General features: G+C 36.2%; 2 protein-coding genes across 2 annotated transcripts in view; both read right to left on the bottom strand.

Annotated features, from left to right (window-relative positions):
* The window catches only part of LOC144434848 (uncharacterized), a 16,310-nt gene extending 14,982 nt beyond the window's left edge, over positions 1-1,328 (bottom strand). The window contains exon 1 of the mRNA XM_078123362.1: positions 1,046-1,328. Within this exon, the coding sequence (XP_077979488.1) occupies positions 1,046-1,328 (283 nt within the window). The remainder of the gene's footprint in view (positions 1-1,045) is intronic.
* A 4,980-nt stretch (positions 1,329-6,308) lies between these two features.
* LOC144434849 (uncharacterized) lies at positions 6,309-11,246 on the bottom strand. Its single transcript, XM_078123363.1, has 4 exons — positions 10,961-11,246; positions 9,383-9,539; positions 8,752-8,881; positions 6,309-6,662 (listed from the first exon to the last, which is right to left on the bottom strand). The coding sequence occupies exons 1-4, from the start codon at positions 11,244-11,246 to the stop codon at positions 6,309-6,311; spliced, it is 927 nt and encodes a 308-aa protein (XP_077979489.1).
* Between the last annotated feature and the right edge of the window lie 1,898 nt (positions 11,247-13,144).

Genomic DNA, 13,144 nt, shown 5'->3' on the forward strand with positions numbered 1-13,144 from the left:
TTTTCTGGAACATTTTACGGTTACCGTAAAATGGTGGGATCGTTTTTACGACCGTGACGAAGTTGTTGTTGTTGTTGTATTTTATTGTACCTCGATCCTCTGCATGTATACTTGGCAGGTGAAGCTACTCGGGATTACGAAAACAAATCTGGATTGTTTGCATTATTACTTTCTAAATAAGATTGGCAAACATGAAGCGTGATGTAGTGTTTAGACAGTTATATTGTATGTTATCACATTAAAAGTGTAAATAATTCACATAATATGTAATCCTACATATATAGTATTTAAACTCACACATTTAATTAGCAATATACACCGACAAATAGATCGATACACAGAAAATCTAGTCGGTAATTAACGCGTGTAATTAGTCGCCATGATTGACCTTGTTGAGGTAGGCCGTGACGTGAAAACAAAACTGGCCTTAATGACGTCATGGGTGACATCACAAGAATCATCATTTTAATGCACTTTAGCATTACAAGGTCACAATAACAGACCTGCCTGTACTTTTAACGCAAAGTGTAGATATTTGCAATCGTTTCATTGTAGATATGCTTCTCCATGGCTACATGACAAAGTGATTAATATCCAATTAAGATAAAGATCAATGAGATCTTGATGATATCTCTTGTTATATCGTGTTATGCTTGTAGGGTTATCATAATACAACCCACACGGGTACCATGGAGCATTGACACTGACCTACTTACAGGTGATCGGTCATAACACTGGACAACATAGATCGCCTTTCACTCACTCACTCACTCACTCACTCACTCACTCACTCACTCACTCACTCACTCACTCACTCAAAATATCTACTTATAAGTAGTGTTGCATTCACACTGTGCAATGTACGTCAACTGATAACTGTTACAACTCCAATAAACGTCAAATTATATATTAATTATAAATCATAGTACACATATCATTGATAAAAATGAACCAATAATAATATAAAGATGGAGCTGGAATGAAAGATTAATTACATTGATTTGAAGTGGTATTGATTATTATGTAATTGATGAAATACACCAACCTTCCTCTACTGTTAATACACCATTTGGGTCACATATCCACGATACGTTGCCGCTACGACCACACTGCAATGATCCTTCCACTGTTTGTGGATTTACATACACTTCTTTAAGTCCATAGAATCCCTGTGAATCCCGTGTTGGAGGATCATTTTCATTTTTAGCAGACATTAAATAAGAACTACTTTCGTTTCCTTTGAAATCACTAGCGAAACTCACAGTTGTAAGAACGAGAACGGATAGAGGACAAAGAGAGACGCCGCGCTTCAACCAGTCGTCGCCCATGGTGAACTGTGTCACACAATATAAATGATGTAGTAATGTGATGTGTTCACTGGCTAACTCCTCAAACACGCCAACTATACTCTGTACATGGTATATCGATTCAACATGCTTACATTGTTTTTATCACAACACCAGCCACATCGATGCAATGACTGAAAGACCCCGTTATACGCTCACGCTGTTTAGCAGATAAAACATCAAAGGATAGCAACTGAAATGTCACTAGTACATACCACGTGATGTAAAATACATGGCCTCTAGTATAAGGTAGTTTCAGTTCCGTGCGCTATACAGCAGCATGTTGTAACAAGTCAACGTCGTTTAGCATTCGTCTTGCGTTATTACTGTGACAGGAATATGAGTCTTTTGCAAAGTGTCCCTGTGGGACGTAGGGAAAGACGGCCACGTCACAAAGAACAAAAGCACTCTCCAACAATTACGCACAACGTGTAACCATATATCACCATCCTTAAATTGCCATTTAGGAAATTAAATACGTCACGTCCTTCTTTAATATCATAATTTATTAAGAATCTGGTTAAAAAATTGAATAAAACGTTGCTATATGGAATTCAACATGAAAATGTTAACAATTTAACAAATATCGAATGTAAGCAAGCTACACTCTATTTTGGATAAATTATTAAAATAGTGATCATTAAATACGGTATTTTTTGTGTAATATAACAGTAATTTTACAATCATTCTTGTGAATCTAGAAACAAAAACAATTAGTGGACGTGTGACGATTAATTGAATCAAGGTTATATAAAGGACATAAGTGCTAGCTACCGTAACAGTATGCCAATTATATTTACATGTGTAATGTAATGTATCTATATTTGTATCAACTATGTTTTATATTCGTGTTGCCATGGTTATCAAGGCCCAAGTATTTCCGGTTTTCATTCGAAAAGAAAGAGTTTTGTCCTTTACAGTTATAATTGTCACTTTTTGTTGCCAGTGAATAATTTGAAGTATTATAGGTTACAAGACCTAGAACTACGTCATGCATAGAATGTAAATAAGCCGGGGGATATTTTTTACAGAACATGTATGCATGCATGTATGTGGTAGCGTTGGCCATGTGTCCAAACATTCGTATAAGAGGTTCTCCATTATATATTAAGAGTGGAGTATACCTGGAACGGGATGATCAGAAAAAAATACAATGTAGTTTAGAATGTCGACAACTACCATTTGGGAATTTGTATAGCGCTACGAGTTTACAGTACTGTTTCAACTAACCACTAGGTTGGAAGATATAGTATAACTATTAATTCAAGTGGAATATTCTATAACCGCGTTGAGTAGTCGTCACTTTTGCGTTATACTGACACATCAGGATATTGTTGCCAAATGATAAAACGTGTAGAACCATGTCTAGCAACTGGTAAGCTGACAACTATTCTTATTTTCTTGTTATTCTAAGACCGCATTTGACCTTAATCACAGGATGGAAGTATACAAGTATTTTACCTTAATCACAGGATGGAAAGTATTTCGTCTATAGAAATTAGGCTTCAAAGCGTGATGCAATATTCAGGGAAGTTTCATATTATGTTTATCTAAGGATAAAACTATCATCTGGTTGCAAGCGCTAGCATTATGTAGGCTTACATTTGATTTATATTACATATTGAGAGCTACAGCTCCCTCTACCGGATGACAACATGTGCCGCATGGCAAGTAGAACAATGCAATCAAGACATCTTATGGAAAAATACCAAAATGTACCACCCATTTTCATTTATTTTAAATATGTAAGTCCTTATCTCGAATAATGTGTACATCAGAATTTACTATAAATACAGTTAATTTATAGCCCAGAGACTTTATCGGCTATCTAGCTTGACAATGTCGTCCTGGTGGTATGTCGAGCCAAATAGCCGAGTGTCAGCTATAAAATTTACTAAAAGTTCTCAAAAGATACAAACAATATTTACATTTACATATTCTCTAACTGGTTTATCAACCTGTAGACAATGGATGAACGCCTAACGATGCCTAGCATGGTTATCAACCTGTAGACAATGGATGAACGCCTAACGATGCCTAGCATGGTTATCAACCTGTAAACTATGGATGAACGCCTAACGATGCCTAGCATGGTTATCAACCTGTAGACAATGGATGAACGCCTAACGATGCCTAGCATGGTTATCAACCTGTAGACTATGGATGAACGCCTAACGATGCCTAGTATGGTTATCAACCTGTAGACTATGGATGAACGCCTAACGATGCCTAGTATGGTTATCAACCTGTAAACTATGGATGAACGCCTAACGATGCCTAGTATGGTTATCAACCTGTAGACTATGGATGAACGCCTAACGATGCCTAGTATGGTTATCAACCTGTAAACTATGGATGAACGCCTAACGATGCCTAGCATGGTTATCAACCTGTAGACTATGGATGAACGCCTAACGATGCCTAGCATGGTTATCAACCTGTAGACAATGGATGAACGCCTAACGATGCCTAGCATGGTTATCAACCTGCAAACTATGGATGAACGCCTAACGATTCCTATCATGGTTATCAACCTGTAGACAGTGGATGAACGCCTAACGATTCCTAGCATGGTCAAAACAGTTAACATTTCCACTCAGTGCAACGAAGATTCTTCCAAGGAATATGATGAAAGAGGTCTGATTCAGGAACATCTTGAAATATTTGTAAAAAGTTAAGCAAGTAGTAATAAATTACTAAATTTGATCCTTAAAATACAGCAGTTTAGCCACAGAGAGCCCATGAACCGTGTTACAAACAAACAAACAAACAAACAAACAATTAAACAAACAAACAACGCTGTTTGTATAGATACATGATAGTATATATAGAAACTAGTATATTGTTTCCATAGTATACATGCCCATATATACGTATGTACATGTATATAGTTAGTTATCCATGAGTTTAAAATATTTAATTTACCCATGCATATTTATCTGTTTGTTTGTTCTTGTTTGTTTTTTTGTTCGTAACATAGTTCCTGGGCTCCCTGTGATTAGTATACTTATCAATAACCTGATTTATGTCAAGTGAACGTCTTATTGAATGTCAACATGGTGTGTGTATTTATAGCTAGGAGGGAACTACTTGCACTCAGTCATCAATATCTAATCATATATATAACAAGAGTAACGAGAGACAAAATCCACCATACTGTGCCGTAAATTATAATGGTGTCAGAACACTGACCCAAATATCCACAATCGTATGTCATAGTGTAAAAGTGACAACAAGGAATTTCAATATCCGATGCGATGTTCTTTCTGTACGGTATATTAAATTCACGACTTATGGCCTACGATATATACCAGGTTTACAACTGCAATGCAATTTACATGTAGCATATCATCAAAGTAAGAGCCACATAAAATGATTCTATGGAGATCGTAAACAAGTCAGACATGCCTGTAATAAACTGGATGGTCATTTGTCTCAAGGTCGCATTTATTGATACTTGCATGCCGTGTGATCTTCGCTAAATGTTTTTTTTTTTAATATTTCAGAGACAAATTTCCGAATACCTAGACTATTACTATATTGCAACTAAGTGGAAATAGTGTCATTCGTTGATTTGTTCTGCTATTTTTGCCCTTGACCTCAATCTTCAAGGTCAAATAGGAATTTTAAAATGTTGTACCTTGAGACAACATTCTTTCGGAGCCTATGTTTAAAAGTAAAGCTTTTAAAATCAGACACTGACTTTCGTCTCCAAGACCTTAAATGACATTTGGAGATGGAACATTTTCGACCTCGTGTCCATACCCACTGTTAGAGGTAAGCTTTCTATTCATGAAGGACTGCCTTTGATTCTTGACCTTCAAGTTAATGAATTAATACAACTTTATGTTATGAGTGTACATAGCTATGTATGGTGTCATGAATGTATTTATAGTTAATTTTACAACTGTGACATTATTACTTCAATTAGACACTAACTATCAACACACTAGAGTCGGGGACATGTCTTATATTGTTGTTGTTATTGTTGTTGTTGTTGTTGTTGTTATTATTATTGTTGTTATTATTATTATTATTATTATTATTATTATTGTTGTTGTTGTTGTTATTGTTGTTGTTGTTGTCTTCGTCGTAGTTGTTGACACTATAATGAATATGCTGTTGTTGTAGTGACAGTGGTGATGATGAGGACGGTGATAATGATGATCATTGTAATCATAGCATCGTACTCATCATCGATGGGGGAGTCCAGTTCGTTCTGCTATACATTATTTAGAAATCAAATGCTATAATACCACATCATTTAATGGGAAACATGACACTCCTTTGTATGTATAAACTTTCAATGTTGCAAGTACGGGAATTTAGTGAACCGATATGATTCATTTAGCCAGCGTACTGTAATGACACTGAAATCAATTATGTCTTGAGGCTTTGTCGTCTCCCGACATTCGACATTCAGCATGGAGGTAGAGTCACACCCTTCTACCTCCATGCTTTCATAGGTAACAAGTAAATCCCCAGAAACAACGCTCGGTGAATCACTCTTACTGTATTATTTGGCTGATATGAATGGTTGTTATCCGTTGAGGGCGAGCTTCTTCCAACGACCACACTTTTAGTAATTATTACAGTAGTAACATGCAATGATTACTGAAAAGCACAGGGACATACACATATTATTGCTTAGATAGCTGTTTGATAGGAAAATATCAAACGAATCCTGCTACTATAAATGTATGAATACACTCTATACTAGAAAAAAATCTTCTTTCCATAAAAGGTTATATTTAGCCTTTAGACAAGGAAAACTACGATGTTATCTAATAAATACTACGTGCCCTTATGCTAGAGAGTGTTTCTCTTCGTGGATGTCCTATAATTGTTTTCTGTTGAAGTGACAGTCATATTTAACCGCATGTTAGAAACCATCCGAATTCATAGGCGCCATCCAAAACATGGTAAACAGATAGTACAGTCGGTGTTTTTTTCTATCACAAATCAGATCCTCTCCGGACATGATTTAAAACTTTCTGTCTCACTGCTTTCTATATCTCGACGACGTTTTCTATACTTGTATTCATTAGGATCATAGCAGTTGATGAAAACCACAACGAATATCATACAGGGTACGACCACAGCAGTGAAAACAATGAAATAAAGCTGCAATGGCGTGAACACAAGACCATGAGCTCCTTCTCCTGTCACCAATGTTCTGTTATATTGTTGTAACAAAAACTTCAAACCTTTGAAATACTCGTGTGAATCAAGATATTCATGAGCTTTACTGTAAAGATGCTGAATGTGGGACGCCTGTAAAACTTCCGCAGTTTTCTCACCAGTTGATGTAACAATCTGTAAGTGAGTAAAACAGTAAGGCATACAATTAGGGGTTTAGGTAATACCAGAGCCCTGTGCGCTGGTGAGATTTGCTTGAAATGAAAGCGTTAAATATTTAAGGATACAAGTCAAATGAGGGGAGGGAGAGTTGGGAGTTAACCAGGGGAGGGAGAGTTGGGAGTTAACCAGGGGAGGGAGAGTTGGGAGTCACCCAGGGGAGGGAGAGTTTGGAGTTAACCAGGGGAGGGAGAGTTGGGAGTTAACCAGGGGAGGGAGAGTTGGGAGTCACCCAGGGGAGGGAGAGTTGGGAGTCACCCAGGGGAGGGAGAGTTGGGAGTTAACCAGGGGAGGGAGAGTTGTGAGTTAACCAGGGGAGGGAGAGATGGGAGTTAACCAGGGGAGGGAGAGTTGGGAGTTAACCAGGGGAGGGAGAGTTGGGAGTTAACCAAGGGAGAGAGAGTTGTGAGTTAACCAAGGGAGAGAGAGTTGTGAGTTAACCAGGGGAGGGAGAGTTGAGTTATCCAGCGTACTATGCGACGTTTGTCTTTTTCTTTTCCTTGAATAAAGAGAATTGGATTTGACTTGTTTGGTCAGCAATATTTAAACCTTGTCCTACAAGACGGCCAGTTAGCTCATTTGAATATGCTTGTCTCATTTCTTTTGTTCTCCATGTTTATTCTATGCGCTCTTTCTTTCGTGCACATGTTTATCAGGAATCCGCCTTCAGGCCAATCCCAACGTACACACAACTATACAAAAGAGGCATCAGATGTCTATCACAGCGAACGTGCAATTCAATAAATAAAAACCGATCCAGTTTTCTCTCTAACCAAATATTAATCAGAAAATCTGTACGACTTGAAAGTTCGACAATGAAATCACAAACATTGCAAATGAGTAATGAATAGCTCCAATAGAGTAACAAGAATAGTTGTGTTAATGTATAAAACGTGGGTAAAAATTGTCTGGTATATGTAGCAGTCTTCAAATTACCTGCATTTAGGAAAGTACATGTACTCCATCATTACGGTTTCAGATATGCTACCACAAAATTACGTACGTATAATAAATTATATTTGACTGTGTTAGAATGATAATGAAAACAAATACACATTGGCTCAGTATGTCACGTCAATGATCTTCATATAAACTTTTGGTAAATATAACTATAGAAGGGGTTTTGTTTTGTAAAATATCGTGTGACATCACACATTACGTGTATACATTATGAAAATTGTTTATAGACTGAAAATGACTTGTTGTTTTACGGTCCAAAATGTTAAAATTAATGCTGATAATAATTGCAAAAAATAAATTCGAACGAGCCATGTTTTTTAATAATATTACTACGTATTATTACAAAATATTCCATTGATACCACAAACTTTTCTACACGAGGCTTTCAATCTCCATTAACAATTGAAACACGAGACAACTATTTAATTATTTCGTTTTGCATACACTGTGTCTTAAAAGCCAAAAGTCTTAGTGTGGGTCTTTCTTTGTATGTACTAAGAACTTTATTTCTAATTTTATAAATCCACATAGGACATATCAATAAACATATCAAAGGAAAAACTCGTTTTACATAGGAACTTCAGTTTTATCAATACCTTGCAAATGCTGATATATTTCCAGTCTTAGTAATTTTATAAAAAGTGTCCTAAATGAAATAGTTGATTTGTGAATTTAACGGAGTTTCGGTAATATCGTCTTTTCTATTTTTTATTTGTCTATTTATTAGTTTTGTAAATATTGAATGTATTTTAGTCTTTTCAAATTTCTGGGTGTCTGTAAATGGGGTAATCCTGTAGACATCTCAAATAAATAAATAAATAAATAAATGAATAAGTAAATAAATAAATAAATAAATAAATAAATGAATGAATGAATGAATGAATGAATGGATGAATAAATAGATAAATGAATAAATGAATGAATAAATAAATAAATAAATAAATGAATAGATAAATGAATGAATGAATGAATGAATGAATGAATGAATGAATGAATAAATAAATAAATAAATAAATGAATAAATAAATAAATAAATAAAATAACGACACATAATATAGCAGAATAAGAGGGCTCATCATCGACTCACCACATTTTCCTCCTTGGAGTACAATATGATTACGTCATTGCCACAATCCCCAAATTGCCATCTTGTGGTTCGTAGATAGGTGGCCCATTTGTCAGCTTCTTTCACTAGTTCTTTTCGTGTTGGGCAGCCCCTGAAAAAATGCAAATTTTCAAGTTTTTATAACTTAAGCCTGTCCAACCTTTCAGGACCAAACACTGTTTTAGCCTTTATTCGGTCATTCTAGACAGATGTGAGGTGACACTTTGTCATAGTAACATTATGGAGTGTTCGGTAGGTTTTGAAAGAGAGCAAATATGTTTATGCAGAGATAGGAGCTTAGTCTGGATGCATCACATTAGCTATAACTCAGTTGTTATTTTTTTCAATCAAGCAACCAACATATATTCACTGAAAATTGTTAAAATATCAATAATTTAAGACACTGTACATGTCAATTGGATGTCGATTTCAACTGACCATAGAGGGCGTGTATTATTTTATTTTTTGTATAAGAAATAGGGTCGGTCGGGTTATCTAACATTTTAGTACGACCATTCTCCATCTGTGCAATGAGATATTTGTAAATCCACTCTGGAGTTAAACATCGCAAAGAATAGCTAGATAGTATATGTACGGATTCTGTAAAACTTACTGATTGATATACTCCGCCTCCATTCTATTAACTATTGCTATGGCAACGACATAACCAGTACCAAGTTGAGAGTTGTTAGTGTTGTTGGCGTCACATATTGAACAAACGCATGTTGTGGTTAGACGAATATTTTCTGCTATTTCATTCAACTCACCGGCTGCAATGACAAACAGAGAAGATAACGATATTAGTTGATAACTAGGAATACAGAACTAGCCAACGCCGGTCACTTGTGAGCTAACAGTCAATTTATGGCTGCCCTACCTACCTACCTACCTACCAACCTACCTACCTGCCTACAAATTGAATGAACATCATGATTAATTAGGTCTGATTAGTGTCAATTTTTAATGAACATACGCACAAGGCTTTAGGCGTATTGAAGCGTAGTCCGGTCACGTGATTAATACCACTAATATAATTAACCAGCGAGTTGTGATGAACAAACACTTAGCAACAAGGGAATAACGTCTGTGTAATATGCATAGCAGCAAGTCTACTTTATGATTAGTCACTAAAATATATTTAGTTGCAAAAATATTCGTACTTCTTTTGGTGTTGTGTACTAGTGTGTTCAATCTGTGTTTTGTGGACTCAACAAATCTACTCAAACCACTGACATGCTATGACGTCACGTGGTATAAAACTACCGTTATATAATAATATTGTTTTAAAATATGAGTATCATTGTTAATGCAGTAATTACGTGTTTACCTTAAGGCATCGAGTTACATGATAATCTGTAATATAATGTTTGTTGAATAGATCACAGAGTGTCACAAGTAAAAAACAAACAGCAAAATAAATATAGGAAGTGACAAAAATTTACCTTAAGCTTATATAGATACAAAAAGTGTTTAAATTTGCAATGATAAATACGTGTGTGTGTCTTAAACAAGGATTGTGTGTCTCAAATACACAAATTATAAGCAAATGACACGGAGTGTATATCGTTTTGAAATAAGTTTTGTAGCTGATAACATGGCTATGATGATGACGATGACGATGATGGAGATGAAATTGGTGTTGATGAAGATATTGATGATGATGATGATGATGAGGATGATGATGATGATGATGACGACGACGACGACGACGACAGTGGTGGTGATGATGATGATGACGTTACCTCACCTCGAGATTATACATATCCGTATCATATGTAAATTATTTTTTAATGGGTCTATCTGAACGTTTTAAGAACGGACTTATAAGCCAACAGCAAAGTCTTTTTGTTACTTTTTGTTTTTGTTACTTACTTATTTACAATGTTTAAATATAATTTGTAAATTTGATGAATCGTTAAAGGGAATATAGACTGAAAATTATTGTCGATTATAGTCTGTATGCATGGAGAGCTTTGTGACTGACGTATAGGAAATCAAACATTGATGATACCATACCTTCACTGTATGTCTTCATACCACATAACTAACATACCGAACGTCATAGTACATTTTATCCGACATGTATATTCATTGTACTCAAACTGTAACCAATGTAAGCGGTATACGTCCTATTACTTGCCACACTTTTACTAATCAGACTACCCAATACAAATATGTATGTGCTATTTACCTTCCTGGTTACTCAAGATCTCATTGGGATCACATATCCATGACGTATTCAACCCGTGTCCACAGGAATAACTAAGACCAGTACTGTCATTCTGTGGGTTGGGATACATTTCAATCTGCCATTCATGTGGTACGTCATCATGAATAGTGAACTGTGGTGAATACTGTTGTTCTTCACCTGACCTTTCCGCATTTCCACCATAAATATTCACGATCAACATGATCAACAGCAGGCTGTGTATTATTGACGAAAATACACCAACCCCGATGGTCCGTGTATACGCCATTTTGAAGCGTAACGCAATTACAAAAAGCCAAACCACCTGTTATGCTGTGAAATCTAATTGACATGGGTAACAAAGGTGAACAAAAATAGCTCATCAGTCTGCTGGTGTGATATTTCCATATTTTATATGCTAACAGTCGTTGCAGATGATTGGTCCGCTACTTGCTAATTTCTGGTCGGATGGCAGCCAACAGGACCAATTCCCTAAAGTGCACATTGCATTATTACAATCAAATTGAAACAATTTAGTGATCTGGGTCTCACCGAATCATGTCTCCCATTTGAATATTCATAATAGCGGTTGGTGTCATTATCTCAATTGAGTGAATGGGTGTTTGGAAACGTACAATTGTTTAGATCGCTGTTGACTGTAATTGGATTCCATTGTTCTGTCTATTAATAGCAGAGGTCATGTGCCCAGGTCACTGATGTGCGACAAAATAACAGTATCAAATTCACTGGAACACGATACACAAATACACTGATCTAGGATTTCACAGTTTTAGTGTTTGTTATCAGGAATGACTTGATTTGAATCGTACCATGCACTTAAATGAGAATAACTACGATAAATTTGTTTCTGATTTATGCCAACACACAGATTGGTATTGATTTTGCACTACAAACTGATCTGTACAACAATGCCAAGTTGACAAACACAGGGGGCGTACTTCTATCTTAATTACCAACCCTAAGCGCTTCCCAAAATTGTACGATGAAAACGAAGGATGTATATATTTCTTCAGTCATCTATAGTCTCTCTTAAAATGCCACATGAAATCATCGAGAAATCAGGTTGATATCTGAAATGTATATTTTTAAAACGTTTTGGTACTGAGTACAGAGTTACCAGTCTTCATCGTAATATAATACCATATACTAGTACTTAGAGAGAGAGAGAGAGAGAGAGAGAGAGAGAGAGAGAGAGAGAGAGAGAGAGAGAGAGAGAGAGAGAGAGAGAGAGAGAGAGAGAGAGAGAGAGAGAGAGAGAGGGAGAGAGAGAGAGAGAGACTCGGAACACGGAACAAGCATACTGTGATGCCTGCCTACTTGAGGAGTGCGTGCGCACGCAGTCACATATACACACACTATACAGTTACACTATACACTAGTATACACTACTCTTATACCCACGCACGCACGCACGCACGTGCACACGCATGCACGCGTTTTTACCACCACCACCACCACCACCATCATCATCATCATCATCATCATCATCATTATCATCATCATCATCATCATCAAAAACAACAACCAATCAATTCATTTCCTTTAGGTACCCTTCCATCGGCAGATGTATAAAGTATAAATCTTTGATTGTATCGTTTCCTGGGTAATTCGACAGACAATTTATTCATCACTATCAGCTTATTCAAATGAATCACTTCAAAGATAACCCTAGAAGATTTGACATATCTTACTCTTTTAATAACTTCGACTATTTTCTGAATCCAGTTCCATACGTCTATTATACATCATATCACAATGTAATCTCCTATAGCAGCTGGCTGGCCACAGACAACTATACTGTTTTACACTTTGAACGCCGTCTTGTCATTTCAAGATTTTCGATCAATTGAAATTTCATTGGACAACTCGAACCTCGTCCTGTCACGTGTCAGGGTCTTGGAAAGAAAGCTACTGTATATGATATGCAGGTAATAAAAAGATCGTGATTCTGTAGACAGGTATATGGAGAGCGTTCCGTAGATCGTCTCAATTCATTGTTACCCATACCCTACAAGGATAGTTCCGTGTATAGACTCAAGTTTATCTCTTTGTGTGATTTGTTCAATCTTCAAACCAAGAGGAACTATGTTACATGTATATCCAACTAACACGAGAACCGTTATGGTGATTTGTTTCTTTGCTGGACTTGTAGATATACTATGCCAG

Source organism: Glandiceps talaboti, chromosome 5, assembly GCF_964340395.1.
Source record: "Glandiceps talaboti chromosome 5, keGlaTala1.1, whole genome shotgun sequence".
In the NCBI taxonomy this organism is placed as follows: domain Eukaryota; kingdom Metazoa; phylum Hemichordata; class Enteropneusta; family Spengelidae; genus Glandiceps; species Glandiceps talaboti.

What these genes read in the sequence shown, in the direction of transcription:
- LOC144434849 (XM_078123363.1), bottom strand. Translation starts at nt 11,246, where the DNA reads ATGGCGTATACACGGACCATCGGGGTTGGTGTATTTTCGTCAATAATA. An exon ending in GAGGCGGAGTATATCAATCA is followed by an intron (nt 8,882 to 9,382) that starts GTAAGTTTTACA and finishes GCATTTTTTCAG; the next exon opens with GGGCTGCCCAACACGAAAAG. An exon ending in ACTCCAAGGAGGAAAATGTG is followed by an intron (nt 6,663 to 8,751) that starts GTGAGTCGATGA and finishes ACTCACTTACAG; the next exon opens with ATTGTTACATCAACTGGTGA.